A 17,928-nucleotide genomic window follows, 5' to 3' on the forward strand; every position below is an offset into this window, starting at 1 on the left:
TGGCTCCCTGCCTCACCCTGTGTAGGAAGAGTCAATGAATTTGCCCGGTCATTATCTGGCCCAGCCCTCTTGCCTTGTTCAGTAGATCAGGAACCAACACAGGACTGGGTTTTTCTCATGATTCTGATATGAGAATTCAATAATGTGTATCTCAAAGACGAGAGCAATCCTCTGTGCTGCAGGTAGTGCCAGATGGGCATGGAAATATGAGATACATACAGAAAACAAAAGAAAGGGCTTTGAAAGGCCAGGTTTATGATAGACTTCTGGTACTTTGCTGACACAGTGTTTAATGTCACTGGCAGTTTATCAAACTGATCTGAGCTGGCTAATAAGATTTCCAATAAGGTGATAAAGATACTTTTTGTTTGCCTTGTATTGTAAAAATAGCTACTGTGCTTTGGCAATAGCTCAGACATTTTATGTCTTTATCCCTCTTAGTTACTGTGACTGCAGTAGTGATGTATTTTAGAAGTTAGGTAAAATAGTAATGGTAAGTCTGACTGATAACAGGATGAATTGAGAGGAATACAATTGCCTCTAGTTCAGCATGATGCTGTGGAAAATAAGTTTGTGCAAGCAAACCTGATTTTGTTTTGAAACTACACTCTCAGCCTCACGAAGAATGATGTGACAGCATAGATCTCCTGGCAGAAGAAATTAAGAAGGAAATGTTAGCAATCACCTTCAGTCCACAATATGGCTGCATTAGTGTTGCTTCTTACTGACACATTCTTAAAAGTTTTCCTGCGTCAACTGAGAGATGTTTTGTCACCTTTTTACTCTTTCCAATTATTTTAAGGGTTGACTTATTTTTGTGTGACAGATATGAAAGTGTAGTCTGGCAGTTTATATGCAATCCTATTCAAAACCAGTAAATGGCTTCTGTTGACTTATGACGTCTACTGGGGTGAATGTGGCAGAGAAGTAGACTTTCCAGTCCAACAAGTGGAAGAAGAGAAGAAGGTCTCTGCATGCTGGAGATGTGACTTCAAGCACCAAGTCAGCTACAGCCTTGTGTGACCCTGGGTGTGTGACTTTTGTGTCCAAGTTTTCCAATTATAAAATGGTCCTAAGCAGCACTTCCTGAAATCACAGGAAGACAGATCAGTGTTTTATTGCTAAACAGTTGGGACCTCTTTCAAGGCAAGTTGGAAGGTCAGCCTGAGACTCTGTTGATATAAGAGCATCTGTCTCTACATAGAAGTTTTCTGTGCCAGACTAAAATGGGAGGCAGGGTCTTTCTTAACAAAGCACTTCAGTTTGTGGTTAATAGTGAGGTCATGAGTAGTTCCCAAGGGCTTGCATTTTGCAGCATGGGGCATTGGCTTGGATACACTACTTATGCTTGTTAGCAGTGCTGATAACACATGAACGATTCGAAGCATTTTTTTCTTGTGTTGGTAGGTTATTGTACAGGTTGACATGTTGTCATGTAACTGTGTCTTGAAAGACGAATGAGATGGAGGCTACTGACAGGTCTGTGGCCTGTAATTCCCTGGGCTGCCAGATGCAGGGGCAATCACCTCAAGGAACTTGTGGGTTGCCTTTCCTAATCCTCAGATGGGGACCAGTTTACAGTGATTTCATCCCATGTAATCCAATGAATGTGGTGAAGGTCCTAAAGCTTGCATCACACATAGAAGAAGTCCCAGGAGCCTAACTAACTTCTACAGTGAGTGAGGGGGTCCTCTCCCTGTGGAGTTGGGCTGTACTTAGTTATTCCTTTAGAGGAGTTTCTCTTGCCCTGGAAAAGAGAAAGGTTAGAGAGATTACCCTCATGGGGTAATGTGAACTTTTGTGCATATATGCTATAAATAGGAAAAGGATTCACTTTGCAATTTGGAAAACCAACTAATAACGTTTATTTGATGTAGTGCAAGGGGCTTTAGAGACAATGTTTGGAGTCAGGGTTGTTGAAGTGGAAAAAGGGAGTGCATTTTTGAGCAAAAGAGAGATTTCAGCTCTCACAGGTGAAAAGATTTAAATAATGAATTTGACTACAGGACGGATGGATTCAGACCAGTAAGTAGCAACATATGCTCTCTCTCGGGGCTTTCCATCTGTGGTTTACCAGCCATGCCACAACTAAAGCCTTTCACTTTTCTGTGAAAGTGAGTCCGTTTCTTAGAGTCTTCCCACAACGCTGCATCAAGTGGTGCTTTCCTGTGCATGTGTTTAAGTTGCTTGAAACATAGTTCATCTGACTTTCTACCTTTAATGAAAGGAAAGAGAGGGATGCTGGTGTGCAAGTGCAACACCGACTTGGGACTGTGCAATGAGTCCGTTTCAGTTCTGGAAGTGGGAGGGTGCGTTGTACCTTTGCTGTGCTAGGGGTTGTTACGTTGGGTGAGAAAAGGATGTAGCAGCCCAGCGTAAGTGCTGCCTTCAGGCTTTATTTAAGCCTGTACCATGTAGCTTTCATTGAGTTTACCCAAAGTATTTTGTTGTGCAAGCCAAAATCGAGCACAGGTTGTCAAGTCTCTGTGTTGCATTGGTCTCTCCTTGTCTGAGGGCTTTGGAAAGGTGCACTCATACGCCCTGAGGGATATGGCTGAAACTAAAACTGTCACTTTGGTTGGGGCAACTTGTGTTTACATGCTGCCAGATTTAGTCAAACATCCAGATGGATTTTATTTAAAATATAAACAGGTATATGATGACAAACTCATTACAAAATTTCTAAGTCCTTTTAATGGTAACAACTGCTATCTAGGATTTTCTTGTCTCCAAAAATAGCTGGAAAACCTAAACCAACCGAAACTACGGATTCTGAAAGAGCAGGCTGTTGCATTTAGATGTTATTCTCTAGGTACCATGAAGTAGCCCAGAAGTAAGGAAATCCAACCAGTCTAAATTAGCTTAACGACATATTGCAAAGCAACTGCTAGGCTGAGTTCTTGCATCTCTAAACTGTTACAGCTTCTTGCAGTTGCAGAATATAAAGGTGGAAAACTGTTTTTAGGAAAGGCTTCTGTCAGTTACAGCAGCACCAAAGAGGATGCGCAAAACAGCTTCATGTGATAGATAGCAAGGAAACGTCCACAGGACTTCTTACTGAACCACTAGGAAATGGTTTACCTTCACATCTGCACAGATGTTCACATTTTTAAGGTGTCTGCATGCTTTCTTCAAGCATGTTCCCTTTAGGGTTCACTGAAGACTAGATATGGACTTAGAAAATAATCTAACATCTAGATTAATGGACATGAGAGAAGACAAGGAAAGGCTGACATTTAAAGTAACTGATGGTACCTTAAGTAATCTTATCCAACAAATGCTGTGAGCTGAATACCCTACCTGAGAGGGTATGTTACAGCTGTAGACTGGAAGGCAACAGAGGACAAAAGAGAAATTAATAAATAAAAGAGTATTTTTCACAGACATTGAAGATTAGCAAATATGCAATATACTTTTTTGACATTAATAGATACAACACCTTTCTAAAAAACCACAGTTGTACACAGTTAAAATCTAAACAGAAGGCAGGAGCTTAATTATTTTGTTGCAGCTTGGCTGTTTGTTTTTGCTTTTAAAACAGCTTCCCTATCCTGTTCAAACTGGCGAGTAAGCCTAGACTGCAACAAGTGAGAGCTAAACTGCCCCGTCTTTTAAATGCCGTGGAGGCTGAGCCTGTGCAGCCCTCCCACAAGATCCTGGCGCAGCGATGGTGCGCAGGTACCCAACTCAGAGCCTTCTTGAGGGCACTGCAACAAACCCCTAACTGTACTATTGCCCAGTGGTTCTGGAGTCCACATAATGGGACAACAGGACAACAACATATTTTTTTTTTCACTTGATGGATATGAATGCTAATCTTTATATGAAAAATCAATGGCCTGCCTCAGACACTGGAGAGCCTCCCACACATAGAGCTAGGACAAGTAAGGCTGTAACTTATTGACAAAAATGGTAGAATTTTAGTTTAGCAACTGGTGCAGGAACCAAGTGTCTCCAGGGCTCAGTTTAAACATGGTCTCCGTGCCCCATGACAAGATGGGGAAAATGCCCCACCTAGGCAAGACAGCTAGTATAGATTCCTCCTCCTTCAAAACTTCATACCATCAGCAAAGTTTACTATTTTCAACCAGTTTCTCTTGGCTGGCTCGTGGCTGGCACAGCAAGGCACGTGCACTGGCACAAGGAAACTGCACTTGGCTTTCCTGGACATTCACAGACAACACAGTGCTATAGTCTGCACTCTTTCCTGTCTGTCTGTCTTTCCTTCTTTTTTTTGGGGGTGGATGGTGGGATGGGACACAAGGAGGGGTTCAGTTTAAAAATGTCAGTTTAAAATCCTCCCTGGAAGCCACAGGGGAGTGCTTAAATAAAGACCAGCTGAACTGAGCAGAGCTCAACCACAGGTTTTGTTCCATCCTGAAAAGGGTAAGTCCAGGTAACATTAACATAGCAGAGAGCACTATTTTTAATCCGTCAGGTTTCTACAGCCTGCTCTTTCACACAGTACGTACCAGCTTCTGTCAAAAGTGGAAGTCCCCTTTTTGGTGGAATATTTGGTAAAAAACAAAATGCTGATATCAAGTTGCATTTAAAGAACACACATTCCCTTACATTAACACATTCAGTGTTTAACCCTGTCAGAGCAACACCCACTTTTGGAGGACTGGGTCAAAACATTCTACCTAATTCTGTACACAGTAACACACAGCTGGTGAAACCAGACAATGAAAGGATGTGCTGTAGAGAGAAAAAGGTGGAAAAGATCACAAATCTCACTTTGTAGAGAGCCCTTCAGTTTTCTTTCTTTTTTTTTTTTTTAGCTGCCTTTCTTCATATTCAGTAGTCATTGTCAGTGTAAAGAGACACAGCAAGAACTTTGCACATTCCTGAAATGCAGTTGCTTCTGCTACTAAAAAGGTCCTCAAAGGTGATGAGGAGAGACTGGGCACTCACCACCTGTCAGTGGTCTGGCACAGAGAAGCTAAGTCCCAGGCTTGCTGCCTTCTCCAGTGCAGGAGCTCAGCACACTGACAGAATATCAGAGGACTGTCCAAAGTGGTTAGCTGGTGCGGTGACACAATTGTTGTGTGGACACAGCCAGTGGCTGCAACAGAAATCCAGTGCATTTTGTTTTCTCTTCTGTTGGAGAAGCTTTTTTTGCCATCTCTCTTCGCACACTCTGCAGAAATATGTCACTTGTGTTACAAGCGATGCTGCCACTGAGATAGGGGTTGATGCTTCTCTTGACACATCTCCAGCTGCCCAGATTGTTAGCAGACTTCCCATTTAGACAGGTGCTGTAAAAACAAACAAACTTCTTTTTAGAAAAAAATAGAAAAAAATCCCCCAGAAATAATCATGTCCTAGAGTTGTTTTTACTATGTAACCAGTGGAACAAGCTGCAAGATGTATTAACGCTGCTGAGACAGGATCACCTGGGGTCAAGCCCTGCCTCTGCCTAGATACCTGAGACACTGAGGTCCCTCTGCCCTTGTGCCACAGATTGAAAATGCCTCTCTTTGTGCAAATGCAAAAAAGTGCTCTCCTGCTAACGTCCCCCTCCCTTGTGAAGGGATGTCAGTGTCACCTTTGGTTTGTTTTAGACTACTTCAGTGAAGGGATCCCTCCAGAGAGCAATTCGGAATTGCTCCAGCTCTGAATTTCTCCTCACTGGAGCATCCTGCCCACTGACTGTAATCTCTATCTGGAAAGACTAACCCCACCAGGACGAAGTTACTCTTCTTTGCAACTTGCCTTCCTCTCAATTTCCAGAACTTTCTTTGTAACAGCAAAGTTAGTCTCAGTAGGCTCTTTTTGGTTTGCAGTCTTCAGGTTTTCCACCCCCTGTATAACAATTTGACCTTCCTCGTAAAGCGAAACCACTAGAAGCAGAAATGTATTTACATCATTTTTGAAAAGCAAAATGCTGTGGCTGTGTCCCCATGGGTGCACCTCCAGCGTCTCACTCCCCACCTACCACACACAACTTGCTTGAAAATATCAAACAATGACTGAATTAGGCTAGAATTTCTCCAAAAGCCCATCTTTTGCCCTAAGGTAGTACCAGCTATTTCTAAATAATTCCTGACTGATGCTGGTGTCCTCTTTCATTAAGAAAAAACAGAACAGCAACAATAGAGAGACTGATGGGAGACTTGGCAGCCTGCACACACTCTCTGTGTCAGCGCTCAACTCCCATTACCCTCAGAAAGGCATTTCTTCCTAACATCTAACTTAAATCTCCTTTGCTTAAGCCTGTTGTGCCTTAAGTGCTGGGTCTGCTGGGTTAGGACAATAACTAATTTGTCCCATCTTCTTTAAGGACTCTTATGAATTCCTTGTCTTCTCCAGCCTAAACAAACAACCAGTTTCATCAGAGATCACATTCCTTAGATCATTCCTATTCCCCTGGTGTTGGTCCAAGTTGCCCTCAAATTGGGACATCCGAAGGCCACTGCCTTCCACAGCTTACATGGCTCTCTTGGCAGAAAACAGCCCTCAGATGTGGGACAGTTTCCAATAGCAGCAAACCACCAAAGCTGCTGTCCCACCTAATCTTCCACAAATGCTGCGGAGACATGCCAAAGCACAGATAGTGTCTGGAAGGCTAGTGTCTTTGTTTTGTTGTTAATGAACAAACCACACTACAGCAGTTTTCAACATAAGATAAATATTTACTCATATTTATGTTAAAGAAGTTTTTCTACTTATGAGCTAAGTCCCAGGACCTAATCAAATGGGAGCTGGTATAAGTAAGGCTGAGGAAGAAAAAGCTGACCTTAAATGAACGGCTTCTGTTACGTTAATGTAGCTCACAGGAACTGGAAAAGGAAAATGTTCTTTAAGGAGAAATTCCATCCTCCTTTCTACATTATGCTCTACAGGAAACAGTGTAATGTTTGTTGATGTTTAGCAAACACAAATGTTGGGGATCAGGCTGGGGTTACTTGATGGGTCTGGAAAAAAACTGACCATTAACCCAGTTTGCATGACCACCAAAGAAGTTCCAGATATTGTTTTTAAATTTAAGGGCTAATTTGCTTCTGCTTGATTTGCTTGATTATACGAATTAGGTACATGCACAGCATCTGCTATGGCAAACTGCTTTAACTATTACAGTTTTGGTGAAAACACAGTATTTTCTGCCTGTTCTGCAGAGACACCCAGGCAACAGTTATTTGCTTCAGTAGAAACTATCAAGTAAGATATAAAATAGGCAGATATTTCATCCTCTCTGTACTCTTGCAAGTCCCCTGTGCTGAGTTTGTTTTTCCAAATTTGTCTTGGAATTTTTGCCCCATTTTTATTTTTCCCCCACTATAAATGAAAAATGAATTTGTGAACTAGCTGGCCTGCAATACTGCATTCTTGCTTATAAAAAGTATGAACATGTCGAAGGTCTGAACTGCATTTTTTTTCCCTAGGAAAGGAGACCACTTAATATATACTTTTTTTTAATTGGGTGTATATAGGCTCAGGTTCATAAATATGAAGCAAATGATGTTCCTGCATTCCAGCTAAAGATCTCCTAGGAAGCAGTGCTTAAAAAGGCAGGAAACAACCACTTGGTGATAGGCACTGATATAATATGAAGTGATAAATGGTCTGTGTTGTTCAGACTTGAAAATCAGCATTTAAAACAGATTTTCCAAGTTTGGCTCTGTCTTGAGGACAACAGGAGCTTCAGTGTAGCTGTGCAACAGGAGAGGAGGGTGGCTTCAGCCTGTGTGTGTCCCCTGTTGATTAGTTATGTCCTTTAGCCTGAACTGTGGAAGGAACTTCTGGGAATCAAACCCCTCAGGCTGCCTTTTGCAACACCTGGAGAGCTCAGGGAAAGGGCTGACAGAAGTAAGGCTATGGCTTTACGTGCTTGAGTTTGCAACATGCAGCAAGTATAATCCAAAGGCTTTGTGCTGGACCTGAGTATTGCAGCTATGAAGTTAAGTCACTCTTGAGTCAAATGCAGTAATCCATATTTTAATACTTACAGTTGAGTCCTCCTTTGTCTTCATTTGTTTGGACATCTGTTGAAACAAATGCACTGTTTTAAGCATATAGGGTAGGTAACTATAGTCTTTAGCCAGACAGGATTAATAACATCCAGCAGAGTTGAGGGTTCAATGTGTTAAATGCTCTTTGGACAGCAAAATGCAGTACATACTCTATTTGCTTACAACTTAGGTCACCGTTCCAGCAAGGATAGATTTTGGGCTTGGATCAAAAGCCCTGCTCCATGTTTTTGGACAGAGTCCTGCACCACTCTTGAGTTGTTTCTGAAGGAAGGACACGGCTCCTAGCACAGCTGCTGCACATGCCAGGCAAGATCACTACCCTGCTTTCTCCTGATATGTTCTGATGCACCTGGGCTGGCTAGATATGACGAAGAGGGCATGGACTGAGAATGTGAAAAGTGTGGTTGCCCCCGCTGCCTTTCCATATATGTTAGCTCTTGTGCACCTGCTAAGTGGCTTACAGTAGGTACTCAGATGTATCACCACATTCAGTCTGGTTCACAGGATGTCTTTCAGAGCCGCCTTTTCTACTGTCATGCCAAGCACTGAAGAGTTCTGCATGTGGTCAAATACAGCAGTACAAGGATACACATGTATAACATGGAGTGACAGTGAGACATGTTTTATTTCTAACTCATAGAAAGCTGCTTGATGCCAGGGATGTTGATCCCTTAGTTATCTGGCCAGTGACTATAACGTTCTCAGGATTGATTTATTCTCTGATTTCTGCTTTGGATTGTGCTAAGCAGAGCAAGGTACTGACTCCAGTCCTGTTCCATGGAAGAGCATCGCCTGCATCTGTCCAGAAACAGCCTGCAGGGATTGCAGCTGACAAACTATGGCCTGAACAGGTACAAAGTCAGAGTTACTCCTGCATCCAGCAGTTAACTTCTGTGAGGCTCAGACACAATAGCAGAAAACTATAAAGAATAACATGTTCTGGGGCACTACATGTCCTCTCCAGGGCACCCCAGGTTTTTGATAACAGCACGATTTCCTGCTGTTTTGTGCAGGCAGCTTACTCATACCTTGTAGCAACGCACTAGGTTTGGTCATGCAAATGAAAGACCTCATTACCTGTGTAGGACAGTAGCTTAAAGGACCTCCGTTTCCACAGCCAGCAGGTTAAACCAACTAGAAGACCTATTCCAATGATGATGGAAATGACGCAAGCTGCTTGAGCACCTCGTCCATTTTTTTCCAGGTTTTTGTGACTTTCTGTGCTAGAGCCATTGCTTTGCATCTGCTGTGTGTCTAGAATGAAATAGAAAAAGGGTGTAGTAAAGTGTAAATTTTCACATTTCATGCCAGGCAAATATTTGACCATATTTTACATGCACAAAGAACATTCTGAAGGACTAAATACTTGCACTACTCATATCACTGTGACGCTGGTGGTATTTCTTCTGAGTCAGGCACATCTCCAGCTTACACTGTCTAATAATACAATGCCAGCTTACTCCTCCCTGTCATCATACTGCACATATCCCTCTTTCACAGCCTTGCGAGACTCTATGTTTGAGCTTGTATCTAGACGAAGTTGAAAATAAATCTATACAGTATCTATAATGTAAATCTGATAGTATTCAGAAAACTGGGTGAAAACCTGTTTTTCTGGAGTTACTGAAGAATTTCCACCGATTGCTAGAAAACTGAAGCTTTCAAATCACATCTCTATTTCAAATGTGGTAGGCTTTTAGAAACCAACAAAAAATAGTAAGATGAAGGTCTTTTTTTTCCCCCAGAATACAATAAGACAGAAAAGCCATTAGGAAACCAATGACAAAGTTACTTAGTTTTCCTTTAATTTGGGATGGCAGCAAGGGTATGCTGTCATATAAACGCTTTACTGTGCAACTTTTGATTGTGCACACAATTTTTGTTCCTGGAAGCAGTTTACATCCTTTGGCTATGTTTGTGGGATCACTGCCATTAAGTCCAGAGTGTGAGTCCTTGGCATGTTCAGGTAAACTGTGGCTATCCAGCTAGTTACGCAAACAATCAAACCTCCTTGTACCAGGGTGCAGAAACCTACAAGAGAAAGGTGTGGCAGAAGGCAGGACCAGGAAGAGCAATGAAATCGAACAGTCTCCTCCAGGTCAGCTCTGCCACTCCAGATAGCTTCTCTACACAGCTTTTTTTGAAATAACGAAATCCACTGTTGGTACCATAGGTATAACTTTCTTTATAGCTTTTTTTTTTAACATCTCTCTGTTTTTGTGAACAGTTGAGTAGCTAAATACTTGTTTTTACTATTGATCACTCATCAGCAATAAATAGCGTATTATACTTCTGCTGTTAGGTGATTTGTTCTATTTGGGCTAATGTTAGCCATTTGCTACAGGTCTACTTTAAATAGCACACTGTATTAAACTCAGTTTGGAGACTGAAAACAGAGCTTTGAAACTAGGCAGAGTAAAAAGCAAGCATGAGTGCTGTAAAGTAGTTGGCTAGGGATTCAGGAATCATGGATTTGCTGTGCTCTCTGAAAAATAACCTGACTCCCCAAGTCATCATGTTCCTGAGGAACCAAAGGGTAAAGGCCAGTCACTGTCTTGGCTGCAAAAGCTTCTCAGGGCCATTGTCATAACACACTTGATGGGGTGTTCAATGTGGGAGGAGTAAACATAAAGTCCATGGCTAAGCATAACTAGCTTGAAACAAAACCTGAGTTCTTCTCAGTATTTTTTCAAACTAATTTTGAATTAATGAGTACCCCTCGTTAGTGCGTATCTACAGAGACGCGCTGCTTGATATTTCTGCTATCTAGAAAACATGAAGTAGCATGAAGGGACTTACAGTTGGCTGACAGATTTTCCCGCAGTATTTTATTTTCTATGGAGCACTCTATTTGCATGTTAGAAGTGGCTTTAACCTTCAGCGTGCTAAAAACACTGTAAGTGCCATCGGCATGGGGTATGATCTTTAGCTCTGATGGAAGCAGGTGGCTGTTATCTGTTTTATTTATCCAATATACATTGGGCTCTGGGTATCCATTGCCAGACTTGCAGCTGAAAGTCACCTCCTCTCCAGTGCTGTCACTGTTTCTTATCGGTCCGCTGAGTATTGGTTGGCTATAACTAGCTGGACAGCAAGAGAAAAAGAAGTAGTCATTGATATGTTGAAATGTATTGAAAAGACCAAATTTTGGTGTAGGTTCTGAAGCAGAAGTTCTGGGTTTCACATGACCCTTATGACCTGAGAGGGAAACACCTGCAGGTTTGGTATATAAGCCAGAGAACTGAGAAAATTACTGGAAGGGCAGAAAGCTGTAGACAAACCCGAAGGAAGAAAGCAAATTCTTAAGCTGCTGTCACCCAGTCATGTGCAAAAGCCCTTATACTAAGGAAAACCAAGATGAAAAAAACACCCCACGCTGGATAAACAGCTGCTACAGGTATTCTTCCAGTTTTAGATTCCCTGTCTGTAACACTTAAATTAAGCAGACTTCATTTCAGAATAGGGCTGAAATATGTTCTAAAGGTAAGGGTATGCTTATATCTAATATTGAAATGGACGGACTTGGAAAGCTGGAATGAGAATGTGGGCAAATATGTGCAAGTGATACAAGTTCTTACCTGCCAAAGTGAGAACCACTTTCGCCTGGTGAATCACTCTGGTATATTCAGTTTTCTGCAGTACTACACATTTGTATGTACGTTCATCACTCTGGCTGACATTTAGTAGTAGCAGAGAAAAATCGCCATTTTCCAATCCATCCCAGAATAACTGAGTCCTGTTTTTAAAGTGAATACACTGTTCACTTTCATTGTCTTGACCAGAGATCAGTGCATGAACAACTGAACACTCTTCTTGATCATCAGCTATTTGCCAATATACCCGTAGATTTTTTAAGTGCAGTTCTCTTCCTCGATAAATGCAACTCAGTGTAGCATTGTCTCCAAGTTTACTGACTATGATAGTCTCCTCCAGTGCAATAACTACAAGATTAAAATAGAGAAAAAAGGGAGGTTACGTGGGGAAAATGTCGTTATTTTCAAGTACATTCTACCTCATGTGGACTCCAGTATTAGTATCCATAAGACGCAGGTAAGCACGCTCACTTCATAGGCATGCCTACCTCCTGACTTGCCAGTGGCTAATTCCCTCCATGTCTGTTGTCCGTTTATTTTCCAAAGGGATCTTTTTCACTATAAAGCCTTCTGCTTTTTTCTTTTTCCAAGGGCCAACTGGTCAAAGCATTCCCAGACCCAGGGATACCTGCATGTTTGACTTTGCCCACTGACTGGGACTGACTGTAGGCACATATTCAAGTCCTAATGCTTTAATAATCACTTTTATTTTTATTTGGAAAAATGCCAGATAACACCAGGTAAATCACAAGAAGTGGAAACACCGATAAGAAAAAGAGTGCTACCATTATTGTGAGATTCCCCCAAATTTGAAAGGGGAGTAAATAGTGGTTCTCAAAGTGGGCATGTCATAGCAATCACATTTTATTGCCACCATTGGTGTCACCCTCTCAACAAATATACCTAGCTGGCAAACCAGCGTGCCCAGGTACCTCCATTAATTAAACATTTACAGCTTCTCACAGCCACTTTAAGTAGGCCAGTACAGTGTCTGGCTTTCAGGGCACTTTTCCTGGTCTCCAGACATGAGAACAGCAGCCTAATCTCCTGGTGAGCAAGATAGAAGGCATGAGCAGGCTGCAAAGGGATGCAGAAAGCGCAGGTCAGCAAGTCTGAAAGGGCCAGGGCAGCTCTGACTGCAGCCTCCCTGCAGATGAGGATGCACCACCTCTCCTCCACCCCAGCAGCTGAAACCTCTCTGGTGCAACTGGTTACTGAGACCAAAGCAGTGTGCACATTGTAAATGTTGGGCTGGGGGGTGAGAGGGCGTCAGGCATGGGGTTGGATGGGATTGATTACAGCTGGGGGAAGGGATTATGCGGGTGGGTGAATTAGGGAAAAAAAGATGACAGGAGTGAGTGTTTGGAAATCTGGGAACAGTGCATGGTGAGGTGGGAGGGAGGCTCCAATGTCCCAGGGGGACATGTCTTTGTGTTGGTGTGCTGGAATGAGAAATAGTTTATCTACATGTCTGAGTTGCGCACCCTGGCTTAAAAACACCACTGAAGCAAATGAAGTACTTGCAAGGACGAAGGCAATATGCTCTCCAGACCCTTATCCTCTGCTGGGTGAGACAAGAAGTAAAGGGCTTGAAGCGCAACAAGGGTGATGCAGCCTAGATTTTGGGAAAGCCCTTGTAGCAGCAGGGAAATTGATGCCCTGGGAAGACAGGGGCACCTCCATCACTGGTATTCTTGAGGAACAGGCCAGCCGGCATCTATTAAGGCTTTATCTGTACGGTTTGTCCTGATTTTGGGGCCAGGAAGTTTCCTTGGTGACTTTGTTGAGGTCCTTCTCCGTGATTGAGCAAGAACAAGAGAGAACTCTAAAAATGCTTAACTATCACCTAGCGATATCATTTAACTTTACCTTTGTTTTGAAAGGCATTTTTTGAACTGTAGTAAAAGACTTGCTAATGCTGGGTACTCGATACCGTGATGTACAATTCTAGTTCTAATATGAGTATGGACTTTATCCAGGCATGTTAGATCTGCTTATCAACAGCCCTTATTACCACACTTCTAAGGCCTTTTGTTGGCAGGCATAAATATGCAGGGATGTCTGTGAAGCAAGCAGAGCAATCTGAGCAAGAACATCTGTAAGTTCCCTTGCTATTCTCCGTACAGAAACTGGTAGATACTTCCTTCCTTGATGCATGTCAGAGAAAGATTTCACACTGAGGAATTCTTAAGTGTCTTGCTGAAAACACATAGATGTTTATATTGTATATATTACAACTACTTTGTGTATTTAGTCAAAAATATTAAAAAGAGTGCAGCTCATTTTCAGATGAAGCGTTCTGAACTTACCAGGTCTCAGGATATGGAGGAGCAGTAACAGAAATCCGTAGCTAGAACAAAAAGCAAACAAGAGTGTTACATGTTTGACTTTAGTGTCTCTGTTGTTTAAATAAGCAATAAACCTAATATTGATTGATTTAGTGTAGTAGCAGAAGTAGGTAAATTAGGTGCTACTACTATGTAATGTCCTATTCGGTATTTGCATTTTTGACAGCTGCAAAACTTCTGCTCAAATGACATAACTCTGTGGGTGGGTGGCCAAGGCCACGAATAGCAGTGAGATGCACTAATACTGGAATCGGAGCAGAGGGCATGAAGCTGGTGTTGTGCCCGTCTGTCTTGTGAAAAACAAACCGTATAGACTTACTGGATATATAGGCCCTGAGAGCTACTTGGATCACTGGGAAGGGGAGTGGCTGCACAGGTCTAAATCCAGGTCAAAAGCCCTGCATCCTACCATTTTGCTGAAACTCAGTGGTTACGGTTTTATCTGGTTAGGAGACACCAAGCAGCTGACCACGCTGACCACCAGTTTGTGCACTTGGTAAAAATGTGTAAACAGGAAATGTGCTGATAGCAGGGAGCTGTACAAAGGTTTTGCTGGAAAGAATTCCGCATGTTGGGTTACTCCAGAGGGGCATATTTATGCAGGAGTTTCTCAAAGAAGTTACACCTGCTGGATGCTATAGGAAAAGCTAGTTTAACCTATTTATAAAGTCCAGGCAATTTACCTCTCATCCCATAGCACTTTACAAAAGATAAATGTGCAGCACTTTCCTAAGAGTTACTTTAAAATAGCCTTTCACCACCACACCTAGCTATACATTGTGCTCTCCTTCCTCCAAGCTGCTGTGGGAAGGGAAAGGAAAGGAAGATGCTGGGAAAGTTTTGGAATGAGAGCTGTGCGGCTGCAGTTGCCCACTTTGATGTTGCTGCAGGTGCAATAAGGCTGGACAGAGGGGCACAAGCATCCCCAGTGGCCCCAGCTCACTTTTGCAAGCAAGACTGAGGCCACAGTACTCTGGTGCCCTTCCCCAGTTGTTCTCAACCATCAGCCAGGTCCAACACTGAGCCAAGGGCTGAGACAATGGGGAGACCTGCCCACAGCAGCCCATGTCCACCCAGGAGCAAGCTCCAAGGTCTCCCACCTAGACTGTTTGCCGCCTTCCCTCCAAACCAGCTCTGCCCTGCCTGACCCCCCTCCCTCCAAGCCCCAACCTAAGCTCACTCCCCCAGCAGCCATTTCTCACCTTGCTTTTCCCATCAGCTGTACTTTAAAACATCCCCTCTCTCTTCCAGGCCTCCTGCCCTTTCCCCACAGTTCCCACCCTTTTGTCCAGCTGAGCATCAGGACTCGTCCACCACTTCCCAGGCACAGCATCACTTCTGCCCAGCTTTACTCCCAACAGCTGTCTGGGCAGAACTTGGGTCTCCCACCTGCCCCCAAGAAAATTACGATCTTCCCAAACACATTTGGCTTCCCATAGAGAAAGCAGAGGACATTCCTGACACAAAATCTACCTCTACTTGAAGCCCCATCTCCAGAGAACAAGATTGAGAAAGTTTAGGGAAGAGTCAGTCTGAACTGTATTACTTTTACATGAAGAAAACACTTCATTTTCCTTTTCTGTGTCCTTTGAAATGGTTTCATAGATGAGGTTTCAAAAGTTTAAGTGGAAGCTCAGAACATTTCTGCTCGAAAACTTACTTCAGGGCTGACTGCAGATTTTCTAAAGTAAGTGTACCCGAACACTCCAGGGAAGTGGCTCGGCTCTGCTCTCTCACTGGCAGTGACTTTTGTTGGCTTTTGCACATTGTCTTGCCTTTCTGTTGGTTTTTTTTATACTGTGCAGGGGCCATTGCTTTTGTGCCAAGCTTGTAGAGGTCTGTCTTGACAAGCTCACCTTCATGTAGTTCTTAATCTTTCTTAATCCTGTGGCTGTGGGTTTGATTGCTTCCCACCCAAGTTAGATACTATGGCTATAGCAAGTAATTTGAATTAAATGGAGAACTTCAATCAACGGATCTTTATGGGACGTTTTAGGGAATTTCCCTATGGCAGGCATTCGCTGTTGCCAACAAATATTTAGACAGTCAGCCAGAACTGATTCTCTAAAGTATGTACACAAAGCAGGTCTTGATTTCTTATTTTAATAAATGATGTCACAGTCAAGGTTGGACAGATCTAGAGATAATCATCCTCTTACTTAGAGGAGGTTGCAGCTGTGGTAATGTGGGGGCACTGCCAATGCACCATGTCTCCCTGGAACAGCTTTAATGCCAAGCTCCTGTTGAAAAAAGGGAGAAACGCTTTTGCCTGCAGAGAAACCCCTTTTGCCCCAAGTCTGCACTCAGCCCCTGTGCCTATCATGCTAGCAGTGAGCGCCACTAAGTGCGGGTGTAGCTGCCTTAGTTTATTAGTTCTCCCTCTGTCCCTTTTAGTTTTTAATAAAAAATGATTTTTTTTTTCTTTTTCAATTCTTTCCCAACCTTCCCATTCTATACATTTTCTAAAATGCCCTGTGAAACCGGAGAAAGTTGCATTTCTTCTTTCATACATTCTTATTTGGTGAGATTACTGTTTGTACCAGCACCTCAACTTTTTCATGCAGTATTTATTTAGAATCAAGGGATGCTGCTGTTCTGGAGCAAACTAGCCAGAGAAAAGACATCCCGACGCTTGCAATAACAACTTCGGGGCTTTTTCTCCACTGTTAAGATTTGTTTTATCCCCAGACCTTGCAGCGACATGGCTCTTCTTGCACCTGCAGGTGCCCTAAACAAGTTATCCGTGAAGCTTTTCTAACGCCTACTGCAAGGCAGCACTAACCCGGGCAATAAACGGGGTGGGCCTGCTTGCCTTCTCGCATCTTTGGGCAAAAAGGCTCCTGAAAACACCAGCTGATTGCCCGCAGCCTTCGCTGGCGGAGCACGGGCAGGCGGGGCCCCGCCGGCGCTGAGCGGCCGCGCCGGGTCGCTCCCCGGCCGAGCCCCCCACGGTACGGGCGCCCCCGGGAGCTGCCGCCGGCCACCTCCACCGCTGTCCCGGGTGCGGGAGGGGACCCCGTGCGGCCCCTCGTCCCCGTCTCCATGTAGGAAGCCCGCCCCCGCCAGAACAACTTCTGCCCGCTGCGTTGCAATGACACTCGGGGTTTGCTAAGGGGTGGGGGGCAGCGGCGCGCCACGCAGCCCCGAGCCAGCGGCCCCCACTCACCCTCGCGGCTCCATCGCAGCGGCGGGGGAGGGGGTGGCTGCCGGGCCGAGCCGAACCGAGCCGTGCAGTGCTGTGCCTTGCCGTGCCGCGCTATGCCGTGCCGTGCAGTGCCGAGCCGAGCCGTGCAGTGCTGTGCCGAGCTGAGCCGATCTGACAGCCGCCCGGTTCAGGCCGTTCCCCTTTTCCCTCCCACGCCGCCCGCCGGGGATTTCCGCCTTCCGTGCGCGGCCAGCCCCGCCACCGGGCACCGTGCAGGCGGGGCGCCCCGCCACCCGGCCCCAGCCCCGCTTCGGCCCCGCGCCCCGGCGCTATGCTCCGAGAGAGCCCTGCCGCAGCCCGGCGGTGCGGGGGGTCCCAGAACCCGCCCATCCTCGCTGACCCTTCCCACAGCCCCGCCGGGGGCAGCCGGCAGCGCTCCCCCCCCCCCCAAGCCGTGCCCCCGCCGGGAGGCTGCCGGCGCCGCTCAGGCGGGACGCCCCTCACCGCAGGCTCTGGGCGCTGCTGGGGGGCACCTGGGGAGTCAGTGCGGGGCACCGGCTTTTGCGGTGGTGCCGGGGGGCAGCAGCACCTTGTTGGCCCTGCGGGGCCCTGCTTGGTGTCTGCGCGGATGGGCAGGGGTCTGTGCAAAGCCAGCCAGGAAACCGGGGGCTCTGCTTCTGGAGGCGTGTTGCAAAAAGACATTGGGTTTGCAATTGCATAATATAGTAAAAAACCCTAAATGTGATTCCATATGTGCACGACCACACCTGAAGACGTAGGAGACAAAGGTTCTGACAGAGCTGCGTTGGTGAGGGGTGTTGTAGCAGTAGCTGGCTACTTGAAAGCTGTGGTTCGTGCTCACCGGCAGC

At 44.7% G+C, this 17,928-nt stretch overlaps 1 protein-coding gene across 1 annotated transcript; it reads right to left on the reverse strand.

Annotated features, from left to right (window-relative positions):
* Nucleotides 1–1,847: 1,847 nt before the first annotated feature.
* Nucleotides 1,848–17,344, reverse strand: ICOSLG (inducible T cell costimulator ligand). The gene is made up of 7 exons (XM_040585213.1): nt 17,081–17,344; nt 13,876–13,916; nt 11,552–11,914; nt 10,773–11,057; nt 9,051–9,227; nt 7,950–7,985; nt 1,848–5,258 (listed from the first exon to the last, which is right to left on the reverse strand). Exons 1-7 carry the CDS (start codon nt 17,092–17,094, stop codon nt 5,248–5,250), a joined length of 927 nt encoding a protein of 308 aa, XP_040441147.1. The 5' UTR covers nt 17,095–17,344; the 3' UTR covers nt 1,848–5,247.
* Nucleotides 17,345–17,928: the final 584 nt, after the last annotated feature.

Source organism: Falco naumanni, chromosome 2, assembly GCF_017639655.2.
Source record: "Falco naumanni isolate bFalNau1 chromosome 2, bFalNau1.pat, whole genome shotgun sequence".
NCBI classification, from domain to species: domain Eukaryota; kingdom Metazoa; phylum Chordata; class Aves; order Falconiformes; family Falconidae; genus Falco; species Falco naumanni.

Excerpts from the sequence above, each read along its gene's own strand:
- ICOSLG (XM_040585213.1), bottom strand. Across the intron at positions 11,915-13,875 it reads CCTCCATATCCTGAGACCTG|TTATTGCACTGGAGGAGACT; the intron begins GTAAGTTCAGAA and ends TTAATCTTGTAG. Across the intron at positions 7,986-9,050 it reads TAAGCTACTGTCCTACACAG|ATGTCCAAACAAATGAAGAC; the intron begins GTAATGAGGTCT and ends TTGTTTCAACAG.